Source organism: Bombus pascuorum, chromosome 10, assembly GCF_905332965.1.
Source record: "Bombus pascuorum chromosome 10, iyBomPasc1.1, whole genome shotgun sequence".
NCBI classification, from domain to species: domain Eukaryota; kingdom Metazoa; phylum Arthropoda; class Insecta; order Hymenoptera; family Apidae; genus Bombus; species Bombus pascuorum.
In genome coordinates this window covers 13,367,247-13,390,945 of record NC_083497.1, presented here as the reverse complement: position 1 = coordinate 13,390,945, position 23,699 = coordinate 13,367,247, and the positions used below count along the sequence as shown (strand labels likewise).

The following is a 23,699-nucleotide window of genomic DNA, read 5'->3' as shown; positions in this document are numbered from 1 at the left end:
CGTTACATAAGCCTATCAATGGGACGGTAATTTTAATTTTATCTGTGTCGAGTCGTTGACTTAATCATTGACTAAATACGGAATAGACCTGACACTATGAGGGATTTATTTATTTATTTGTATCTCACATTCTGAAATACCGATCACGAGAAAAATTACGTTTTCTACGATTTGCTACAATAAATATGAGAATTATATTCAATTCAATCGTCGCATCGCAAGCGATAACGATGGACTTGTCATCTTGTGGGATACCGTCACATGTAATACTGTAATAGTACATTGGACGAGGTACAGCAGCAGGAAAGTAAAGGATAACTCAAAACTAATCCGATACTCACGATTCAAAATCCCGCCGCAGAATGGCCGTTACCAACATTTGTTTTGTTTCATATTTATTTACAACCACCGACTCTCCTCATTGGATGAATCGTAAATAGAAACCAATATGGCGTCAAAGAACCGCGTAAAATACACTAAAATAAACGTTAAATGTTAGACAAATCTATGCGTTGAAAATGCTCGATTTTACGTATGCATAATTTTTGAAGTGGTAAATTCATAACATTCATAATATCTTGATCTACCGGGGTGGAGCCGAAGAAAAGGATTTTGGATGTGCACGTTCGCTGCAAAGGAACTTCAATTCCTGATTCTTTCATTTAGTATTTGAAGAGTTCGCGCGTTTAAAAGGACACTTTAATCCAATTAACTGCCTGACATTTCACCCTAACGATTGTAGTTTTTCAACGAGTAAAGAAGATGGTTTATGCTTGTATTAATATATTTGATCAATCTTATTTTAAATACTAATTTTATGAAATAAAGATAAATATAGATGTATCAATTAAATGAATGACATAAATTATTTTTTCTATTCGTTTTCTTGGAATGTATGAAAATTAGAGTAGAGGCCTGGTACAATATGTCAGAAATAAAGATTTACTATGTTATTTAAATTTATTGTTCATATAATACATCATTTTTGTAGCAAAAACATGAAATAGTCTCAAATATTTAAGGCACGTAGGTGAATTATATTGAATATAAACTTACTTCTTATTTTAATAATTTAACACTAACACCCTATAATCTCATTTCCTCTCTAGCCGAAACTGATAAAAGATTGTTAGAAATAAACTCTAAATAGTGAAATATTTGCACAGTTGGTAAGGAAAAGTCCGACATTTTGTGTGTATCAATTATCTAGGGTTTCCATTTAGTATATATTTATTCCAAATGTAATCTGAAACCAAAAATTTTCCCTCTGTCAAAAATTAATTTTCGCAAATAAATCTCAATAATAGAATAAATTAAGAAATATTTCTGTATTAACAAATTAATTCATTTTATGATTGGACATGATCGCTTTGTAGTGCTATACGACGTCATATTTATTACACAGTGATTCTGGTAAGTTTGGATTTTATCAAAATCTGGAGTAAAAAATATTTTATCTTAATTGTCACTTATTCGTCGTTATGGAAAAGATATATCTAAATTCTAATATTAATTATTGCCGATAGATTTTATATTGCTCTAAATAATGAAGTAACTTTGAAAACTGTTTTTATTATTATCTTAAATTTAAATTATAATTTATCGTAATTTAAAGAAAATATACATATAAAACTATAGTTACTGGACATTTTGTAGTATCAACAAGTACTTAGATTATTAAAGTAAATCATCAAGATATCAAAATATTGATACAGATGATTTTTTAACCATGGAGCCTAATGAAGGACAAAAATCTACATCAGAAGAGCAGAACTCAACCAAACTACTGAATATTAATCCAAGACTATATGCCGAGCCAGAAAGCCATTTGCAGAATCTTGGATTTACTGTAAATAATGGAAAGGCTAGATTCAAACTAGACGAGGATGCACCTTTGTATTGTAAAGCAGCAGTTAAAGATGTTTGTGCTGCTGATGAAGATGACACATCATTATCTTTTGTGGTACTAGGTAAAGATTCATTGGATACTATCCAACAATCATCACTTGCATCTTATGTTGATATTCAACAAAAATGTATGTCTGTTGTACGTATCTGTTAATTGACTAAAATTTAATGTTCTAAATTAACTTCAATAGAAAAGCTTAAATCTAATTTTATATGCAGGACTATAATTCTATGATAGCATCGTGGGATTCGGTAGAAGTACATCAAAAGTTAAATGAGGTGTTACAAGAAAACACAAAATTAAAGGAAACTTTGAAACAGAATAATATAGCTATGAAACAACAATTCAACACACTAGCGACATGGCAAGAAGATATTATGAGAATACATCAAAATCATAAGAAAAAATTTGCTGAAACTAGAGAATTAATAAACTACCTTAAAAAAGAAAATACAGACCTGAAAATGAGACTTAGCTGTGAACTAACTAGTCATTCGGAAATGGGATACGAGGTATGTTATATCTTTTTTCTTTATACATTTGTTAATATTACTATTATATTGTAGTTTCTTGATGCAAATGACAAACAAGATACAGCAACAGAGGAGAAAGAGTCTATTCCTGAAAATCAACTTGGTAAACAAGTTTGCCGTGAATTAGACTCGATATTGAATGAAAATACTGACAAAGTAAAAATACTAAAGGAAAGTGGGACTTCAGAATCCGTTGAAAAAACTGTAGAATCAGAAAAAGAAAATGCTGATAATAAACGATTTATCGAAGAAGAAAGAATCGCACTTCAGAAAGAGAGAGAAAATCTTGAAGAAGAAAAGAAGATGCTTGACAGTCAAAAAAAGGCCTTAGAAATGGAATACAAAAATTTAAACAATGCTAAAGAACTTCTACAGCAAGAAAAAATCAGTTTACAGGAAGAACAAACATCTTTGGACCAACAAAGTCAATTGTATGAAATTTATTATAAAAAGTCTTTAGAATCAGAAAAGGAAAAATTTCAAACAAAATATGACCAGTTAATTGCTGAAATTGGTGTAATGCATGAAAGTGTACAGAAAAAAAAAGCATGTATAAAAGAGCTGCAGAAAGAATTAGCACAATATGTAAGTATAATTTATTCAATAAAAATTAGAATCATATACTTTTTTCTAACAATAAATGTATTAATAATCTTTCATCATCAATGCAGATGGAAGATAATAGTTTGCTGCGAACACAGTTAAGACTTCATGAAGAAGATTTTGGGCAGGAGAGAAACCTCAGGGAGATATTATTACAAGAGAAAAATGCACTAAATGCTGATTTACAAAAACAAATAGAATTTAACGAGCGGCTACAACAACAAATTAAATCTCTAAATACTTCTGGAAGTCAAGTAAGTTGCCAAATGTTTCCATGCTTTATAGATATATAATTTGATTATTTGCGATATATCAGAAATTATGTTATATTTATTCAATTTTAGACAAACATTGAACAATTGCAGCCTCCATTGTTATCATTGTCATGTCCAAACTGTAATCGTACATTCCGGAATGTACATTTACTGGAAACTCATGTTCATGATTGTTTAAGTATAGACTAGTGCAAAATCTTGAAATATATATTTTGTTAAATATGTGTATAATTATAAAAATGGAAATATTGATACATATAAAAATATTTCCATTAATGTTATATTCTACGACATCCATTTTATTGTAATAGAAGTTGTAAATAACATGAAATAAAATTATTTAAATTTTAGTATTAAATATGAAGTGCATGATTTATTTCCTCCAAATTCAAGTATTTAACTATGTTAATATTGAGAATCCGTTAAAATAACATTTAGAAATACGTGTGAAAAGATATATGTACTTATTGCAAAATGACGCATATAGACTGAAAGCTTTTCATTTTCCTAACTAATTATTGAGATGCATAATTTGAAGAACAAATAAAATTCGCATGTGAGATTGGAATAATAAAGAGAATATATGTTTATGTATGAGTGTAAACATTCTTGAAAACGAAAGTCGCTATTATATAAAAGTTTAAACGAACATTGGAGCACTGGAAAACAAATAACACTTTTTAAAAATTTTAATTTGCAACTTTTAATATTAATTGTCTATCTCTCCATTTTTTTCATTATATCTTATACAAACCGTAACTTTTAAAAAAATTGCCGTCATAAATTAAAAAAAAAAAAAAAATACATAAATGATTTCGTCGCTGGTATTATGAACACTGTGAGTAGCTTGTAAGCATTTTTAATAGCTCCAAATTTTAATGCAAATTATTTAAACTACATTGTATGAAGATAATGATATTTTTTGGTTTCTATATTGTTTCATACTTAATCTCGAATTATTAACGAGTGCTTATTATAAGAGATTATATTATACAATTTTACAGGTTTCGTTCATAAAAAAAATTTTTATGTTGGTATTAAATATTCTTTTAGTCTTCTTTTCTTAGCTTATAATGAGTTATTAACGAAGAAATTTTTATAGTAAAGTTAGAGGAAGAGTCGTAAATGGAATTATACTTTCATTTCTGATAAATTAATATCAGCGAGATTAAGATTTGAAAGGAATTGGTAAGAACATAGCTTTCATTGCTGTTGGTAGCACTTATATAGCGTAGTATGTTTAAACTGTTTTCCGTTGAACCACAAACGGTTAAACGAAAGATACGTTTAATCTCGTCGGCAGCTTAAAATAAGTATAAAATAAAATAGCGATGTTGCAAAAATACAAAGCATGTAAAGCTGGAAATACAGAAAAAAATCGTATTATCCGCGCTGAAAGACATAAAGAGACGCGTAAAAGTTACAGAGCAAAGACTTTTAATGAAAATCGCAATATATCAAACACTACGATAAATATTCAAGATGAAAGTATGTATTAAAGTCTATTAAAATTTTATGAATAATTATTAAAGATTGTTACTATTAGTTAATTAAAATTTAATTTCAGAAGCACAAACTGATCCTGCTGTAGAAGACCGTCTACGTAGACTCGAAAAATGGAAAGCCGAACGTGAAAAACGTAAAAAGGTTGAACAACGTACAAAAAAACGACCGTTTATAGTTGGAGTTGTTCATCATAAAATATATTCGCCAATTACAACAGCTACACCAGTTAATACACTTACCACTACGTCTAAATCTCTTCCAAAACGAGTAACAAGGGCGACAGAGAAGCGATTAATGAATAAAGCAAACGAGAAGAAAAATGCAGAAAATTCAAGTAAGAATTTAAATGTACCAAATAAAGATGACAAAAATCAGAAAAAGAAAGTGCAATCTTTTGCTCCTGAGGGACATAAATTTAAAGCTCCACCAGGGTTGCCTAAAATGCCATTATTTGGGAAAGTAGTCGTACAAAGTATGTCACCTACCAGACTAAGTCAACTTTTAAATTCTCCTTCAAAAATGACAAGAGCTAGTATTAAAAACCATAGTATAGAGTGTATTGAAGAAAAGGATCATTTACCAGTGGCTGATACAAAAGACAGTTCTGTGGAATCTATATCATTACAGTTATCAATTAGTGATAAGGAAACATCAAATGATAATGAAGTGGATAATAATAACAGCATCACAGCAGCAGCCTCTTCTTTAGACAATAATATGTCTACATCTATATGGTCAAATTCTCCATGTGAACCAGCTTTTTTTTCACCTCATATAGTTTCTAGTCGTGGAAAAAGCAATGCCAGAAAAGAACAACAGTTAAGACGAGGTTTTAGTCTTACTCGTTCCTCAGACAATGATATTCCTACGAAAGACACAGTTATGAAAAATTTAAATATTTCGATTGAAGAAGAAGAACGTACTGCACAATATTTTCATTTTCTTTTGAATAAAGAAATAAATAGATTAAATGAATTATGTGAGAAATGGGCAGAAATCAAAACAGAGCCTGACACTACAGATGATGGTCAGTATGAAATAAATCAAGCTATTGGGCAAACAAATTTGTTAATAACCAAAAAATTTGAAAGATTTCGAAGATTAGTTAGCGATTGTGAAACAGGAAAGGGTGAAATGTTAGTTACATGTAAGGATTTGCAAGGATTTTGGGATATGATGTACATAGAAGTGAAAAACTGTGATGTACGATTTGAAAAATTAGAAAATCTTCGTGCACATGCTTGGAAAGAAGAGGAATTGTTTGCTCAGAAACCAGTTGTTAAAAAAAAAATTGTCAAAAAGAAAGTTGTATCAACGAAGCCCAGTTCTGTTAGAGCTTTCTTAGCACAAAAGAAAATGAAGTTGAGAAATAGTGGTGATGCAAAAGAACTTAAATCTGGGTCTATTAATTCCAGTGAAAATGAAATTACATCTGTGAGAGATGATAAAAGATTAAGTTTATTGCAAAAGGTACAATCATCTGAGACACCAAAGATAACAAAGAGTCCATTAACAATAATAAAGATAAGTCAGATGTGTAAAACTCCAAAGATTCAGTTAGATGATTCAATATCCTACATTAATTCTAATCGAACACCAGGAAAGAGTATATTGAAACAACAAAAAAATTTAAATGAAATAGAATCAACAGTAAAATCTGCAAATAAAATTAATTTTAATGATCATATAATTTTAAACGAAGTATCAATTGACGAAGAAACACAGACAAAGATGGATTTAGCTGCAGCATTATCAAGGATAGATAGCTTTGATAGTACAGAATTGAGCGTTAACGCGGAAAAAAAGCTTTATTTTGATGACAGTAATTCCGACGAGGATGATTTTGATGATGAAGACAAAATCAAAAAATCTCTGGGAAGTAGAAATTCGACAAACAGGAACGTTCATAAAATACCGATTATAAACATAGAAAAAGCTACACCATTACAAGAAGCAAATAAAAATACACCATTCAGGAAGATCACCAGACAAAACGCAGTAGACGAGGATGAGTCAGTGTTAAATGGAACCTTCACATTAGATAAAACTGACAAAGAATCTTCAGACGATATAGATTTAAGTACATTGAATGACAAATTAAAAAAATATTCTATAAATGGCAACGAGGAAACAAATGAACAAACTGACAATGTAAGAATATTGAGAAATAGAATTGTTACTTCAACAGAAACACCTACGCCTAGGCGAAGATCTTCCAGAAGAGTATCTGTTAATGTACAAGAAACAGAACATAAAGAAAATGAAACTCCTATAGATAGGAGAAGAAGAAAAAGTCGTTTTAAAATAAATGCTAGTAATAATGAAAAGATAAATGTAGAGTTGTTGTGTTATAGTTGTAATGACACATGTTTGGATAAAAGTAGTGACAAGAGAAGATCCACAAGAAGTGTAAAATTTTCTGGCATAGGTAATTTTATATAAAGTACATAATATTTTGTCTTTAAATGCAATGTTTAAACGAAGATGTTTTATTTTTCAGAAAAAGAAGATAGTGATAGGACAAATAAACCAATCCAACCTTCGACACCTCACGTTAAAAAAAGTAAACGTAAAAGTAGGAGTATGTCCATGGAAACCTCTAGTTTGGGAATAGAAGAGAAATGTAATTAAATAACTTCATTTTAACTTTTGTTAATTTGATATTATGTATATACTTTCTTTTATAGATATATATTTGTATGTAATTATAATTCGATTTTAGCGTCCCAACGTATCAGCAGGAGATCGCAAAACAAGAAATTATAATATTCGGTATTATGAAATTTGTGTAACTGGCGCATAAAGGTACAATAAGTTTTTATAATTTCTAATTGATATTTGATATGGATTATTTTTATTGCAACTATCGCTGTTGTCCAACCTTAATATTTTATTTTAGATACACACATTCTTTAGAAAGAACATATTCTTTACAAAGAATTAAAATAATACTTGCACATTGATTTAGATTGTAAATTTATGTGTATTGTATAATTTATGTACGTTAATAAAACGGAATTATCGTTAAGGTGATGTTCATGTGGGTATATACATATTTACAAAGTTGATGAAATAGATAGGCGCTATAATTGAATATCAGTGAATAATATGTATATTCAATAAATATTTCTAATCACGTGTTTCGTATTTGTTCAAGTTAAATTGGATTCATGTTAGTTTAGGTAATGCTGTTTAGAAAATATTCAAAAATACTTTTTATTGACCTTATCGTGATAGATTATGGTTATTTCCTTGCATGACAATATGACTTATTGATTTATCAAAAACCATCGTCACTTTTAATCGGATAAATATATAGCCAATGAAGTCATCCTGAGAGATTTTCCCCTTGACCGACTATTCATCTAGGAATAAAGATTAGCCAAACGCAGATTAATCGCTTTAAGGTCATATTTTCGCTCCTCTATATCGCGCATCAGCCAGTCATGTAACTCTTCTCGCTCTGGATTGTTAACATCACGAACGTTTCCAAGCTTTTTGTAATACCTCCAAAGTGCACTTGAATCTTCAGACGGACACATCTTTTTTCCCTTGATGCATATCGGAACATCAGACAATACATGATCGGATAATGAATCACGTGATCCCAATTATCCCCCAAGTCATATACATAATTTACTTTATCCCCTTTCGTACGAAGAAGCATATTTAATATCTAATATCTGAGGTGCCAAAATCCTCTTCTGATACATTGCCGTATTACAAATTCCCGTTCGCAAAGATATGCAGATGGTAGTTTTTCCAATCCATATCCAATTGTATGACTAGGTGTAACTCGTCAAGAGACATTGTCTTCGGAACAATCAGCCGCCTTGAAATAGGTGGTTTGCTGCCAACCAATGTGATTTGATGCAAGTTCTTCCCCAAAGATTTACTCATATGCCGATGAATTAATTTAATTCAAAGACTCTCTTCAGTCTGCCATGTGCCAAAATTCACCAGGAAGCTGGAACTGAAAAGCAATAGAATATGCAATTAAATAATTTTCATCTAAAAGTTTAGCGTTTCATATTTTATAATTTCCATAGTTTCAATACGTTCAACGATATTCATATTTATAACTTTTAAAAGAATTTTTTTAAGTGGCAATCTTATTGAAGACGTGGCTTAGATTTCAATTCTCTTGTGCTAAGATGGCAAACTACCGAGGATAAATCGTTCGGCCTCTTTATTCATTTATTAAAATCAACTGATTTTAACGATTTTAAAATAACACATTTTACAATTTTTTAATTGCAAAAATAATGCGAATTTCTATGCACGAAATTTGTAAATTCATATGCGCTACACCCCAAAGTAGAGATTTTACCGATGGTCTTCATTAAAATCTTCATTAGGTATGTTACGCTCGAACCTCGTCAAATGTTTCCGAGAGTTATGTGCTTTGAAAACTTTTGAGAGATATTCAGTATCTTTTCCTTCATTCAGTAGCTTGAACAGCTATTGATGTACTAGGCTCTGTACTAATTGAATAGCTTGGGAGGTTGATTATTAAAATCGCCGTATTCTTTAAACTTTAAACGGCACACGCGACTATACTTCTATAATCTAGAAGAGAGGATGCAGATAAATTTCCTAAAAATCATAAATTTTATGTACAATTAATATTTATCTATGATTACAATAATATTTATTTAATAGGATAAAACGAGGGCGGACTGGGAAATTTTTATCAGCAGATTACCGACACGATTACCGGTCCTCTATTTTTATTTCATCTTAAATCTTTACAAACCCACTGGAACTTTTTCAAACTCTCTGATGGCCAGGTCGCCCCTGGAATATAATCTTCTGTAAAGTGTAACGAGCATATTCTCATAGACGACGATATAGTGCCCACTTTTACAACTTTCACCCATGCACTGAAGCATTCGATAATATCTTCTTGATATAATTTATTTTCCACTTCCTAAGTTACCATCTTCCCAGGGAAAATGACAAAAGCGGACAATGTTATTTTTACACGCACGACTGTAACAAACATAGAGATGTAAGGATAGCGTACGTGAGCAAACTGAAAAAAAGATATAGCATTAGAAAGAGAATGTTGCACAGAGGCGCCTTGTATCTTTGTCTAATAACGCGTGCATAATCGTACGATAAATATGTTAATGTAACACCGATCAGCGAGTGGCGTCAGTGCGTATTTCCAGTTAAACAAGGACAGGAGAGTCTTCTATGCAACGTTCTCTTTTTCTATTCTCACGTAATTTCGTTATTTATTTAATTTTACTATTTCTTTTATATTTATCTGATTCTAAATAATTTCAATTCTTCTCCTAGTTATAAAAGCATAAAGAGTTCTGAGATTTTCTGTAAAAATCTTTACACGAAATGTATCACTTCATTTACGTAACTAATATACCTATCAAAATAACGTTATCGTTGCAATTCACATTTTCCTAACGAATACGTCCTAACGAATAAAAAGTTAAACACGCGATCATATTTTGGACATTCTCTCGTTCAGCTTATAAAAAGTATACGAAAAGATCGTTCTAAAGAACGTTCTATCACATCGTGCTTGTCATTATCTCTTCATCGCCTCGTTTTAAAATCTTACCTTTTGTCCATTCGTATCGATTCGCGATTCCGATTGATGCACATCGCGTTCGTCGATGGGCTGACAAGTTCAATATCGTTTCGATCCGCGAAAACAGCGTCGACCGATTAACCGCAGCGGCGAGTAGAAACGTAGAAAAAAGCCGGTGGGAACGAGACGAGAGCAGAGAGCAGAGGCCGATTGGGTCGCGGCGAGCTTAGTTGCGGTACGCAAGCACGCCGAAGCGGAGCGCAACTTCGGAACCGCGTACAGTGGGTGGGAGTTGCAGCCCTCGTGAGTCAAGAGAGCGAAGAGTAACCGAAAGAACAGACTTCTACTCAGTCTGTCCGCGGCCGTCCGTCAAGCAGACGTCCCCGACTCTCTTGTGCCCCTACTTCTGTCGTTTCCGTCCGTCGTCTCATATCGAGTGTCTGTTTCACAGTGCCTCGAGGACCTCGTGAATGTCACATGGTACGTCGATGGTACGACCGTTATCACCACCGACACCCTGACCGACCATCGCTATTGCTCCATCGATCGCGAGGATCGATCTTGATCGTCGTGCACGCGCTTATGACAGTTTATCGAGTCGAACCTATCCTTCGTGCATGAGAACGACTGAACGTGTGGTCAAGTGGCAAAACGTGCAAGCATGTGGTACATGAATTTTATCGCGGGTCTAATAGGCCTGATTTTCATCGTCGGCTTGCCACCCTGGTGTTCAGACGCGTTTAACGTGGAGACGAAACATTATGCGGTTTATCGAAACGAGACCAGGTCCATGTTTGGATTCGCTGTTTCCGTGTACCGGGATAGATATGGTCGAGGATGGTGAGTCTTTATCTTCTCTTTGATTTTTGCTTATTCATGGCTCCTCTTGTGCTGCGATGTATTTAATTAACATCTTTAGATGTTGTGCAAAAATGTAATCGAGACGAAAGGTTTCTGCGTGTCTATAATTCTTATAATACAATTTTGTTCTTTGTGGTACTTAAAGTTACGATAAAATAAATTCTGATCGTCGTATTAGAAAAATAGTTTCTAATGCTGCTGACTCGAAATTCGTGCGATTCTACAAATAACGTTACTTCGATCGTGCAAGAGGGAACAGCCTACTTTGTTTACGATTGATTTTGAAGGGTATGCGTGTCGTTTGTGATTGTGGGAATTTATTGCTTCCTGAACATTTGTTCAAACATAGCGTAGTATGTCGAAGAATATCTTCCAAGATATTTTTGAAGTATTACGGTTGTTCATTTCGAACTCGTTCAATTCGGCTGTTTCATTACGATAAATAAATAGCTGAAACTAAAATAATTATTTTTTGAATGCTAATTATTTACATTAAATAATGAAATTGCGATATAAACATTGGGATTGATAAATACCAATTAAGAAAGAATTAGAAATAAGAACCCAACAATCTCCCTGTAAGAGACTAAAATATAAAACAATATTATTATCATCATCATATAATGAAAATGTGAATTAATCATGGAATTGATCGATCTTTTAAAAAGGTAAAGTAAAATCACGACTGGGTACGCTACAAATCACCGACAGGTTGGATCATAGTTTTAAGTGGGCGATGTGTAATTCGATGACACATAATTCTTGGCAAAGATATGACTACACACCGAATTTTCCTCGCATTTTGATTGAAGTTACGGAAGGTAAAAATATTCATCGTATCAACAAGCGTTTTACTTTCACTATCTTTTATTACATAAAGGTCGAATCAGATTTTAAATATTTCGCTTAAAAACAAAACTCGATTAACATTTTTACCAATTATGGACCGTTCGCCGTTTAAGACTTCTCGGTATTGTGTCAGAGTCCGAGAATTTTTTCGTCGGTAACCCGTGACCCACATAATTTCAGAAATCCGTATATCGAACAATTCGTGGCTCTGAATCATGGTTATTAAATGTCTGCTGCATATTTTAGTTCATACGCGTTCTCCGTTCGCGAAGAAGCGCAATTCCGCTGACGGAAGGAACATTAACTCGCTACGTAAGTGGTATTAACGCACCTTCTGAGTTACACTTATCGCGTAAACGTATTCAAGAAAAACGAGGCATTAAAATACAAGAAACGAGAAATTACTTTAAGTAGATGAAATATTTTTCTCGTGATCGAACGATTTTCCGACTAACAACTTTGATAGGTATTGGGGCAGATGTATCGGCGATATTTATCGTCGCGTAAATGGCAGGCACTCCCACGAATTTAGGACGATCACGCTATCCTTTTAAATCCTCGTGCCAGAATCTAAATAGCAAAGCGACTTCTGCTGTTTCACCGCGTTCGTCGGATAACGAACCCCGCTAATGAAATATCGACTCTGGTTTGCCTACGACGTCTTTGAAAGCGTGTAATTTCTTCTGTTGCAAACACGTGACAACCATTCAGAGCATAGGATCGATCTCTCTAATCATACGCAATCGAACGCAGTCGTGTTTCTCCAAACGATGCGAAATAATAGCGTTGTCGTGGTTAATTTTGTATCGCAGTGTTGAATTTAAAAGCGCCATGGAATTAATCACGAAGCTTGTGTAACGCGATAGCTAGTAGAGTTGCGAAGATAGCAGTGATATTTGAGTCTTTTTAAGAAGGTAGACTTTACATCAAAGAACGTGACATTTTACTTAGGGTTTGATTAATTGTTAATATATTAATAACATAATTTCGATTATATACTTGAAACTTAATCTTATCTCGAGACAGTAACCGCCTGTAATATCATTAGTACTAACACACCAAGGTATTACGACAACCGCTAATTACGATCGTTCACAGTCGATGACTCGTTGGCAAACAGATCTGCTTCATCGATTATCCCCGCGACATGACGTTCGAGGGCAGACCCTTGGATAACAGGTGCTTCTCGGAGAGCTTAGAATCGTTTCTCCTTTTATGTCCCCTTTCGAGAACAAGGCGAGTCAGTTCTCCCGTTTCATCCGGACGCTCGTAACTGTTCTCCATCTTTCGATGATGATAAACACCCATCGGTGATAAGTGTTAGGTCATAACGTATAAAACGTTCGTTTTCTTCCATCAAAATAAATATACATTTTCGCTTCTCAGCCGTTGCTGAAATCTATACTATTCTCGAAAAATATCGTTCTCCTGTATTTTATAAGAACACCAACTCGAAGAAAGATACTATTACGATCTATAACGAAATTAGCAGACAACTTGGTATGGGTACAATTAGGAAAATAATTTCAAATTTTATTTCGAAGGATTTTCCAGAGGTATACCTGTTTCGGTAACTAGCCAGATGAAATCGACTCATGGTCACTTAACGAAGTATGCGCTTATCGCTATACGTAGCATACGTAACGTTTCATCGAAGAAGAAGATCACAGTTTACGCTATCGTCTATACTAATACCGTATACATATTCGTTGTGGTTTCGAGTACGAGCAGTGTCTCTCGTGAGTCACGCGGCCCACGAATAAACGTTTCTGCTCCAGCTCCTCCGGCGACGATGGATATAAATAATGCCGACAGAACGAGGAAACGCGAGTAATAGCATAGGTTACGTCGGCCCTGTGCGGAAAAATCCGCGCGAAAGGTCGGCTAAGGTCCAGGCCACGTAATGTATTCGATTCTAAAGGATGTCGAAGCTACCACGCGATGGAAGTCGATAGAGACGCCATCGACTGACTACCAGCTCGAATCTTTGCTGCGCATGCAAATCGAATCCTCCAGCTTTCGTAAACGTGCCCATCTTCTTCGCGATCGTGTTTTCAACTTGGCTGAGTTTTAAGAATGGTGCCGCACGACCGTTCATTCCGGTAATTGGATTGGACCGCATAATTTGACAGGCTCGAGGGATTTGCGAAAGCGAGTAGGCTTTTCCGTTCCTTGGTGTCGATTGTCTGGACAGTTTGTCCGACAGACAGGTAGAATCGAAGGGACCAAACTCATCGTGAGAGTCATAAATAAATTTTATTCAACGACATGATTTTTTTTTTATTTGTAGAAACGCAGATGTTTTTTTAACCATAGCTGTGCTTTTCTGATAGTTTACTCGATCTAACGTTATTTGTAATGGATCTATCGACATGACAGCTACGGTATATCGTTACAGATAGTTTTCTCAATTCATCCTGTTTCCTCTCGTCAGCTACTTACACGGTTCCTCGTACATTGTTGTCTCGGAAGACAATAGACGGTCATAATATCCGAGAGGAAATAAAAGGACGGACCTGTGGACTCTGGCGTTCAGGATATCCAAAGCCGCAGGAAGCCCGGATTACATCGTTCGTTACGAGAAACTTCGTAGGCGCTTATATTTAGGCCAGCTCGTGGAAGCTTTACGAGCGTTCATCCTCGTTAATCTGGCCCGAGGCGGACGTACCAGGTTGCTACCGTACTGTCGTCGATCTGCTCTCGCATCGATTCCCGAAATAGGATCTATATCGGAAAGCTGGCGATTTAGCCATAATAGAGGAACGCACTCCTTCCTACGTAAACATTGCTATACTCGAGGAAAAACAAGCTGAACTCGACGAATCATTTGCAGCTTTACAATTAGCGCAGAATCTTCTGAAATTCTAGATATACGTGCGTTTGTACGTTTGCTAGGTGTAGTGGTGAGGAGTAGCTGACACAGGATTACATCATCGTTGACATGATTCATAAAAAGAAACGCGTATTTACTAATTTGCATGAGCGCCACAACCTTTTAGGAGATAAGGCGTTAAAAATTGAATTAAAAAATCGTATAGGATAGAATAGTATAGAATAATCTGTTGGGATGCAAGTAATTACGCGTCAATCGTCATCTTCCTTTGTGCAAAATATTTTACAGTTCGGTTTTACAACTTCTATTTATCGAACGCGACGAAAAATCTAAAGCTACCGAACCGCTTCTCCATTATCAGCACCTTCGTTCAAAGTTTCGCCTTTGAAAAAAGAAAAAAAAAAAGCAGAATTCCGTAGCATTCGAGTGGCGTAGAAGATGATCGTCGCTTTCGCTCTCGATCGTTTCTCGATAGGCGAAACAGGTCTGTCTCTAAACGCGGTAGCGAGCAACACGTTCGTCGGATTCAGAGCACGAGGTTGGCTGTGATACAGGATGTTAGGTCATCCGTTACGTGGGCGGCTGCTAGCTCTCGCTTTGCTCTGATTAATACAGCGTTAATCTCCTCGTTCGATCTACCGTTTCACCCAAGCCTCGCTGTTTTCTCAATGAACCTGTCATCCTCCCGTCCTCCGCCAATTGGACGGCCCTTCGTAGAATTTGGAATTGCGTTTGCCGCCCTCCCGTCGCGTTTTCGTGCATGCGAGCGCGCGCTTCAAAAAGGTCCCGGCTAATCTGCGGTCGTATCAGTCCTCACGAGCGGTCTACGATGTCGATCTCTAGCGTAATCTTCGTTTTATCTGTACCAAACCGAAGTATCCTTACGGCTCTTCGAGTCGTTTCTTCGCGTACGCGTAATAGGATTATCGTAGAAGCTCGGCGAAGCTATTGAATATGAAATTGTACTATACAGGCTGTTTTATATTTGGTGCAGACAATCGAGAAGAGCAAGTTTGTTCACAATTTGTATGTTATGAAACTTTTTACTTTTAGTTGCGAGCCAGACTAGACGAACGTATTAAAAGACAGTACAGACGGTATAGAGATGTCTCGTGGATCTCTTGAAGATATCTTTTGGATGTTTTATTATGGTACGTGTAGCGATCTAATTCAAGAGTAGTCTCGAAGTAAGCGAAAAACGGACGATTTCGCAACTCGTTGCGAAAGTACTATCGTTCGCGATTATGTTTTCAGCTGTTTTATTTTGTGATCGAGTTTCTGTAATTATTTTGTAATTGTATGGAAACTGAAATATTTACCAATACCGTATGAGAAATATTTAGGTTGTACGCGACGAAGGAAAGGAAGAAAAAGCGCGGTGTACGTTGAACCATTTGGAAAGCCAGGAATACGCGTTTCCCAATCTCGAGATGGTATTCGAAAACAAGCTACAACCACGCGAATCGTTGTCACTCGAAACTGTTACAGCAACGGCCTAGAGGCAAACATAATGGTAATTTTAAACGTGACGAACAGGTTGTAGGTTCAGACGTAGCTCATGTATATTTTTCAACACGATGATCCTACGAAATGCTTCTTCCGAACCAAATTATGAGTCAGCCTATCGTTGTCCGCGACTCGGTCTTGACTCACGAGCTCCTTATTTATTAAAAAAGAAGAAAGTAAGGGAGAATAAGAAAAGAAAAGGGGCCAAGGCAAAAGGAAAAGGAAGAAGCAAAGTACGAATAAAAGGGAGACAGAAATAAAAGATTTAAGGGAAAGGAAAACAAAAGAACGAGGAGAAAGAGGAAGACAATGAGAAAGGAGTAAGGAAAGGAAAACAAAATAGGGAAAGATAGAAAAAAAGGAAATGAAAAGTTTCATCGTAGCTGCACGATTTTTCTCCTTTTTCTCGCAGATTCGATTACTCGTATCGAAACCGGCGGTTCGAGCCGTGCGCTAAATATAAAAATTACATATTTCACGAACGAAGGCACGCTTCGTATTCGAATAGATGATAAAAGTTTCTGCCACAGCGTCGAGACGAGAGACTGATAAGGCTCCGCTCTTCTTCCTTTTTCTTCGTCTTCGCTGATCGAATTAATTATCCAACTCGCGGAGATACGTTGTTCGAAGCAAAACTAGTTTCCCCCTTTGTTGAATTTCTATTATACGCCGGTCAGATTTTTCGCCGAGAATTCCGGGAAGCATGTGCTCCTTATCACAGCCCGCCTCCACGTGATAAGACCTTGCCACGATTTGCAACGTGCCGGTCGTTCGAGATTCTGCCAGCGTAGAAAATTTCGTGGTATCTTTGCATTTTCTCTTCCTGTTTATTTCACTGTCGATTCTTAATATGCTCTTGATGGTTGACGTTTCCTCAACGACATTGGTAACGTGTCGTCTATAGAGATATTCTTCGACAATGAGTCGTTTGTTAACTCATTAAAGTGAAATAACAAGTGCAAAACAAGATTACATAATGTGTAGGATGAAATAAGCAGAAGGAAGATTACAGAAAATCTGTTTTGCTTATTTTTCATCGACTTTGATCATCCTCTTGCGACGTTGCTCCGATACATCGTACGTGATCGTTTCAGACGTTTTCCACGGTTAAGCTCTTTGTCCAAGTCTTTCGTCCCGCTAACGTCCACTGTATCTCAGTCACGTTCGTTCGAATTTGTTGCTTACGAAGCGTGTCGATGGCAGAGGAAACGAGGATTCAATTTTCCTGTTTCCGGTCGGCGAAACGAAACAAAAGGAAAATCAGGATAGATCGACGCGATTTCCGCTTTTAAGTAATTACCGTGCAAAATATAGAATCTTTCTTTTTCCCTTCATCTCTTGCCTCCATCTTTCTTCTCGCGGTCTCTTTAAACTGCCATTTTAAGTGCAAAAGAAAGAGTCTTTCTAATACAAAAGTACAGGGGGACTGTGGACTTTGGTCTTAATTTTTCGACGCATCCGGCGCGAAAGGCGCGCTCGTGCCTCGTAGCGCAATAAAAGGATGATGTACGATGATCGTGTGCGGAGGAACGATCCCCGGAGTGCAATGTAAACGAAGATTTAAACGGTAGCCGCGAACGATCGTGAGCACCGTGATCTTTCAGTCGAGTTAAGTACAAGGATCCACCTAAGACAGCGCGTTATTCATCGCTTTTTATTCTCCCATCGGTCTTCAGACCTCGCACTGACCGCCCACCTCTGCATACCTGGCACACCTTCCAATCGATTATCGATTCGCGTCGAGCTGGCGTTGATATTGATGGATCTTGACGATCCCGACTTTTCTTTCTCTTCCTCCTTCCCTTCTCCGCTTCCATTTCTCTATTTGCTTTCCGCTTCGTGGATTTTATGGTCGTATCTCGTTGGCGTTCGATTTTTTATTACGTCGAAAAGAAAGATTGTACGCTGTTTTTCTGTCGATAATATCGTGAAATCGACAAGGTACGATTGGTGCAAGCGATCCATCGGATTACGAGACTATTCTGCGCCGTGTAAACGAGTAGAACAGAATCTCGTAAGAACGCTGGAGGTACAAGTGGCGAGTGATTGGTAGATCGCGAGCCATCGTTCGACGAATTACAGGATTGGCGATCGTTTAATCGAATTCTATCGCTGAAGTAGGTACGATCGTAAGAAAGTACTATAAAAGAGTATAATACTCGGTAGCGCTTAATTTCTTGAAGAGTACTTCGCCAAAAGATCCAGAGAGTCAACGTTTTAATTACTCTTAAACACACATATTCATCGCTATAATTAATCACGAGAGGCCAACTGCGTGTGCCAACGATGCAACGATCGTTTGCCGCCAACGAACGATTCGATATCCTCGAACAGCCGTAACCGATGTGGTGAATCGACAAAATACAGAGAAAGGAAGGTGTACAAACTTGCCCGAGGAAAGGGAAGAAAAAGAGCAAAGAGCGAGAAAGAGAGGAAGAAGAGGGGAATGGAGATAATGAGGATCGCGTGAGGCACGTGCCCGAAGCTCTTGCCGTGTCATTATCCAGAAGAGAACCGACAGCCGCGGGCCTATTACCTTTACCTGGACGCATGCAAACACGTGTGCAAATGCTCTTACACACGTGAGCGACACGTTTGCAGGCGGCTGCAGGGCCAGGTGGAGAAGCTGCTAGGAATAAAGGAAAAAAGAAACCTTCTTCAAATGAGTTACTGCTTTGCCTCTGGTTTCTTCTCGTCGTGCGCCGTGTGCAGTCTTGAGAGCGCAACATGCAATACGAAATTTTTAACGATACGACGTATTTTTCATAAAAGATATAACTTAGAAAAAACGAAGCTGGCACCCCGCTGGGGATAGCCGCCCACATGCTATATTTATTTTTTATTTTTATTTTTTTTTTTTTCTTCACCAACAAGATATAACACTTGTCCATAAGGACAAATTGTAAAATAACCAAAATAAAATAAAAAAAAAACGACGTATTTTCATCGTTCGTTCGTTCCGATTGCTAACTTTTAACGTCTCGTTTGATACGAATGCGCTCGGACGAGCAATTCTTTTTATTTCACGTTCTGTCGCTATATCGGCGATGTTCGTGCGAACGTTGAAAAATACAGAGATCGCGTATAACCTGCAGAAATATATAAAACGTATGAAATAAAGTACTCGCAAGTGCAAATTGACGTGTTCGCACGACGATACGGCAAGTAATCTCGGTCACGTAAATTCGTATCTTCATCTTTTTATTTTTGAGTTTGGAGTTTTTGATAATGATTGGCGTATGGAAGAAAAGTTTGGAGAAAGTTTGATGGCTTTTTGTACGCAGGGCGGTACCTCGAATCATTGTTCAAGGATTGTAATAAATCTCATATTACGGAGATGGCCTTAATCTTTTTTAACGAACATCTATAATTTTTTTTTGCCGCGTATGAAAGTCTGCAAGATGAGGTTGACAATTAGAAAACACTGCTTCGCTTGCAAATTATTTCCTTCGTATTTTCGCTTCGTATAATTTTACAACCACCGACAGTAAAGTTTCTACAGTAAGGTAAAAAATAAAACTTGAATTAAGACTCGTTGTAGGCAAAAATTGGATACACCTGAAATTAATTACTCCTTCGCAAGTGTTTTTTTCATTACACAAATTAATCCACGAAGAAGCACGCTCGGTTTCCGTAATTAATCGTTGCCAGTTGATGTTCCGTAATTATTCTCGAAGCTACTCTGCTAAACGTGACTTAACAGATGACCGTCAGTGTGTGTTTACGCGATTTTTACGTCACGTGCGTAGCGCAGCTCGTTTCCTAGTGACGTGAGTGACGTAATGACTCGTACGTGAAAGTCATTAAGCATTGGCAACGTGAGAGTGCAATTGAAACGGCTCGTTAAGTGATTTAGAAGCGCATTTCCGACCACCTTAGAGTCGAATGGCTGTTATTAAATCCCTCCGTTATTTATTATTGCCTTTTTTCATAGTTCCGTATAACGAACGAATCGATCAGATCTAATCGATTAGCCAACGCGTAACTGGTAGCGTGTAAAAGTAAACACGGTTTGATTAATTTCGAAACGTGCAATTTTTATTCCAAACAAGTTTTAACGTAGTACCATGAAATCTGCGTATACAGGCTGTGGTAAAAAAGCGAGTCCGAGACTTTGTGGCAATAATTAAAACTCGTGTTTATCACGCGACCATCGCGATCCGATCGTCGAAGGTAAATCACCAAAAGACAGGCGAACGTTGTAATTACAGCGTGGCGATTCGTCTCGAAGCACCCACGTGGATCGATGGCGCACGTGCAGACGTAGGTCGCACACAGGATGCTTCGTCGCGGTTTTTATAGCAATTCGTGGATCACCGACACACGGGGGTCGTCGACGTAACACGAATTGACAGCGAGTATCGCGTGTCGGTATCACGTACGGTGCTACCGAGTGATTCACGATACGGTTGAAATCACCATTGCGGCCTGTGACTGTCGACACGGGAATATCCAAGCCGTACGTGTTATGTGCTGTAAACACAGCGAATAGAATCACCGCGTAGGTGTGTCCAGAACTATTTCTATCGCCCTGCATGCCATACTGCCGTTCGAAACCTAAAACAATGAGATTATCGTCTGAATAGCTGTAATGATATATCGTTTAATTCCATGTCGTGGGATCGATGCTGTTTCTACGAACAATAAGGAATTCTGAAACTTTCAGCGGGTTAGAAGGAAGGTCAGAGAGCTAACTAATTTCACGCGTTAAATACGATGCAGTTTGAAACGGTAGATAGGCTCTGGATGTTAAATTCTTGGCGATTAGTTTTGGACTCGGAAGGTTCGATCACGTGTTTCAAAAATTTGTACGGTATATCCGATGTTCGTGGAAATTCTGGTTTTCCCGGACTTCCGTCGGTCTGTTCGAGTTCACAGCTTGTCATTGGAAATCTGCAGCATGTCGTTTCGGTCTCGTGTCTTCCGACCGTTCCGTGTCTATTCCACGAATACTACCAGTTGTTCTGTCCACCATATGGCAACGAAATGCTCGCACCTACGCGCCTTGCCGACGAAATTGCATTGTTATTCGGCAGACTTGGTGCAACACATGTTTCCTCAGAGTGCTGCCGAGTTCCGTCAATAAGAGGAACGTGGCTTGAAGACCGGCAATGCTATTTTATGGACGCCCATACGATGATTTACAGTTCCTCTCTCCAACTATCCTTGCTGTAATCGAATGAACGCTGCTGGATCGAGTAACATGTTTCTGTGTTTACGCAGCTGAATTCGAAAATTTGTGTAATCTTCCGAAGCAACGTACACGATTGGAAAGCAGACACTGGAAAGCAGGGAACTTTGAAAATTTGAAAAAAATAGAGATTAATAAAACAGAAATTAATTAATAGAAAAAATAGAAAACGAGAGAAGAAAAGTAAGCAAAAGGGAGAAATGGAATTTATGAACAGTACGGAGTAATTGGGATGAGAAATAAATTCGAAGAACGAAATGGAAAGAGACAAAGATCAAATAAGTAAAATAAGACCAATCGTATAACTATAATAAAATATTTGAAGAGTAGGTGCTCGGATAACAAAAGCCACACTGTACTGTGTAAATCTACTACGATTTCATTTCCAGTTATTTTTAGTCGTTCGTCCAACTTCCCGATTAACAATACGGAAGGAACGTACGCTTTCTCGAGACAGACGAAGAAGCTTCTTCGAAATCGGCGATAAAATTCCGTAGCAGGATTCGTTCGAATCTGATAAGCCACATAGATAATACCATAAAAGATGTCACATACGTACGCAATTGCCGTTGCATTGTTCATATACCGCGTATGGAAGTGGGTCGTTGCATCGTAACTGCAGATGAGACGATTCTGATTAATTCGTTCTTTTATTAATGCGATTAAGATCGACCAATTAATCTGCTCGTCCAGACCCAGTTCCCTTCGTGATTGATCTCGTTGCGTACGAGCTACGAATGCGACTCTCTATTCTCGATCATGTGCATTGCAGCCACTTATTTATTGCACGACAATGCAACGCCACAATTGTACAATTTATTGCATTCCTTCCGTCTCGCCGTCATTCCGTTCTCTTTTATTTTAGCGAATTATCGTGATGATAAAATGAAAATATTAAAATAATAAATAAAATAAATTACAATTAAAACAACATATTTTCGTTTTACCAGAATTAAAAAAGATCGCTGTACCGAAGGTATTAAAAAACAAAAGAGGAAAATATTGTTTAGAGAACGGTATAGATTTTCCACGAAACGATAAACAATTTTTAAAACTCGAGTAACAAAAATCTTTTCTGTTCCGAGACGAAGTAGCTTGTTTAAAGTCTGGTTCGCTGGAACTCCGAGCGTTTACCATGCAGATATCTTTTATTAGCAACGAGGCTGATGTAATCGAGTAAACAGTTGTCTGATAAGAACAATAACAGAGAAACGTATGAATCTGCAAGGTCTCGAACGTGACCAATGCGAACGTCGAGATTTCACGAGTTTTGCCAAGTCTGGTGTCCACGTGCACGTCTTTTGACCATCCGTGTCGGCATATCTGGAAGAGTCGCTTGAACACGTACAGATTGATGGAAACGAAAGTCGCTAAATTCCTGTTTGCTTCTCTTGGATTTTTTCAACGCTCGTTATGAAACTTTTGATCGTAAATTCATCAATATCGTACTGCGTGTACTTGCAGTAAAGAAACGTGTTCGAAGGTCGTGAAATTCTAAGATTTCCAAGACGAAAGAAATTATTTCATCCGACTCTTTTATGTAACTTTCTCAGAATTAAATACTCGCTTAATTCGCCATTGAAGCATGTTAACATTCAACGACGTTGAAGGCTTAATTTTTACTCGCGATTAATCTTAAGCTGTACTCGAAACTACCCAAGAGAATTTTACAAGACGAGTGCAAGTGGTTGCGTTTTTATCTGTACGAATGACACGAGTGAATTGTAAATTTATACAAGAACGAGATACAGTTAATCTTGATCGCTAATCGAAGCCGCTGAATGGCCTTGAATTCATTCAAAGACAGTCATACGTTCCGCCTCGCATGCTTATACTACCGCCAGATGTAAATTACGCTCGAGGAATGTTCAATTGGATCTATAATTGCTCGTGACCGAGATAGAGTCGAAGACTTTGCGATCCTAGAAAGGAAAGGCATATTTTTTTCCTCGAAAAATTCGATACGCGGCAAATTTCGTAAGAATTCATGATCGTTGGTCGCGGGATCAGTATGGTTTGATATTTACTTTGGAATAAACGTATGGTAATTATTTATGAAAATTGTATGGTAATTAAATT

The 23,699-nt window shown here is 36.7% G+C and overlaps 4 protein-coding genes across 7 annotated transcripts in view; 3 read left to right on the top strand and 1 right to left on the bottom strand.

Moving 5' to 3' along the window:
- LOC132911091 (optineurin-like) overlaps positions 1–3,678 on the top strand; it is a 428,401-nt gene extending 424,723 nt beyond the window's left edge. Inside the window, exons 2-7 of one of the 3 annotated variants that reach the window (XM_060967486.1) lie at positions 1,382–1,413; positions 1,716–2,047; positions 2,128–2,421; positions 2,476–3,027; positions 3,114–3,299; positions 3,390–3,678. In XM_060967486.1, coding sequence (XP_060823469.1) covers positions 1,730–2,047; positions 2,128–2,421; positions 2,476–3,027; positions 3,114–3,299; positions 3,390–3,509 — 1,470 coding nt within the window. In that variant the 5' untranslated portion in view covers positions 1,382–1,413; positions 1,716–1,729 and the 3' untranslated portion in view covers positions 3,510–3,678. Of the gene's footprint in view, positions 1–1,183; positions 1,414–1,715; positions 2,048–2,127; positions 2,422–2,475; positions 3,028–3,113; positions 3,300–3,389 lie in introns of those variants that run through there. The other 2 variants (XM_060967488.1, XM_060967487.1) reach the window with 2 other exon arrangements.
- Positions 1–23,699, bottom strand: part of LOC132911060 (pyruvate carboxylase, mitochondrial) — a 67,819-nt gene that overhangs the window by 28,741 nt on the left and 15,379 nt on the right. The gene's annotated exons all lie outside the window — the stretch shown is intronic.
- LOC132911116 (disks large-associated protein 5-like) lies at positions 4,434–7,964 on the top strand. Its single transcript, XM_060967521.1, has 4 exons — positions 4,434–4,808; positions 4,888–7,248; positions 7,327–7,449; positions 7,549–7,964. Exons 1-4 carry the CDS (start codon positions 4,652–4,654, stop codon positions 7,590–7,592), a joined length of 2,685 nt encoding a protein of 894 aa, XP_060823504.1. The 5' UTR covers positions 4,434–4,651; the 3' UTR covers positions 7,593–7,964.
- Positions 10,605–23,699, top strand: part of LOC132911053 (integrin alpha-PS2) — a 78,602-nt gene continuing 65,507 nt past the window's right edge. The window contains exon 1 of one of the 2 annotated variants that reach the window (XM_060967386.1): positions 10,605–11,220. In XM_060967386.1, coding sequence (XP_060823369.1) covers positions 11,042–11,220 — 179 coding nt within the window. In that variant the 5' untranslated portion in view covers positions 10,605–11,041. The remainder of the gene's footprint in view (positions 11,221–23,699) is intronic. The other variant, XM_060967387.1, reaches the window with a different exon arrangement.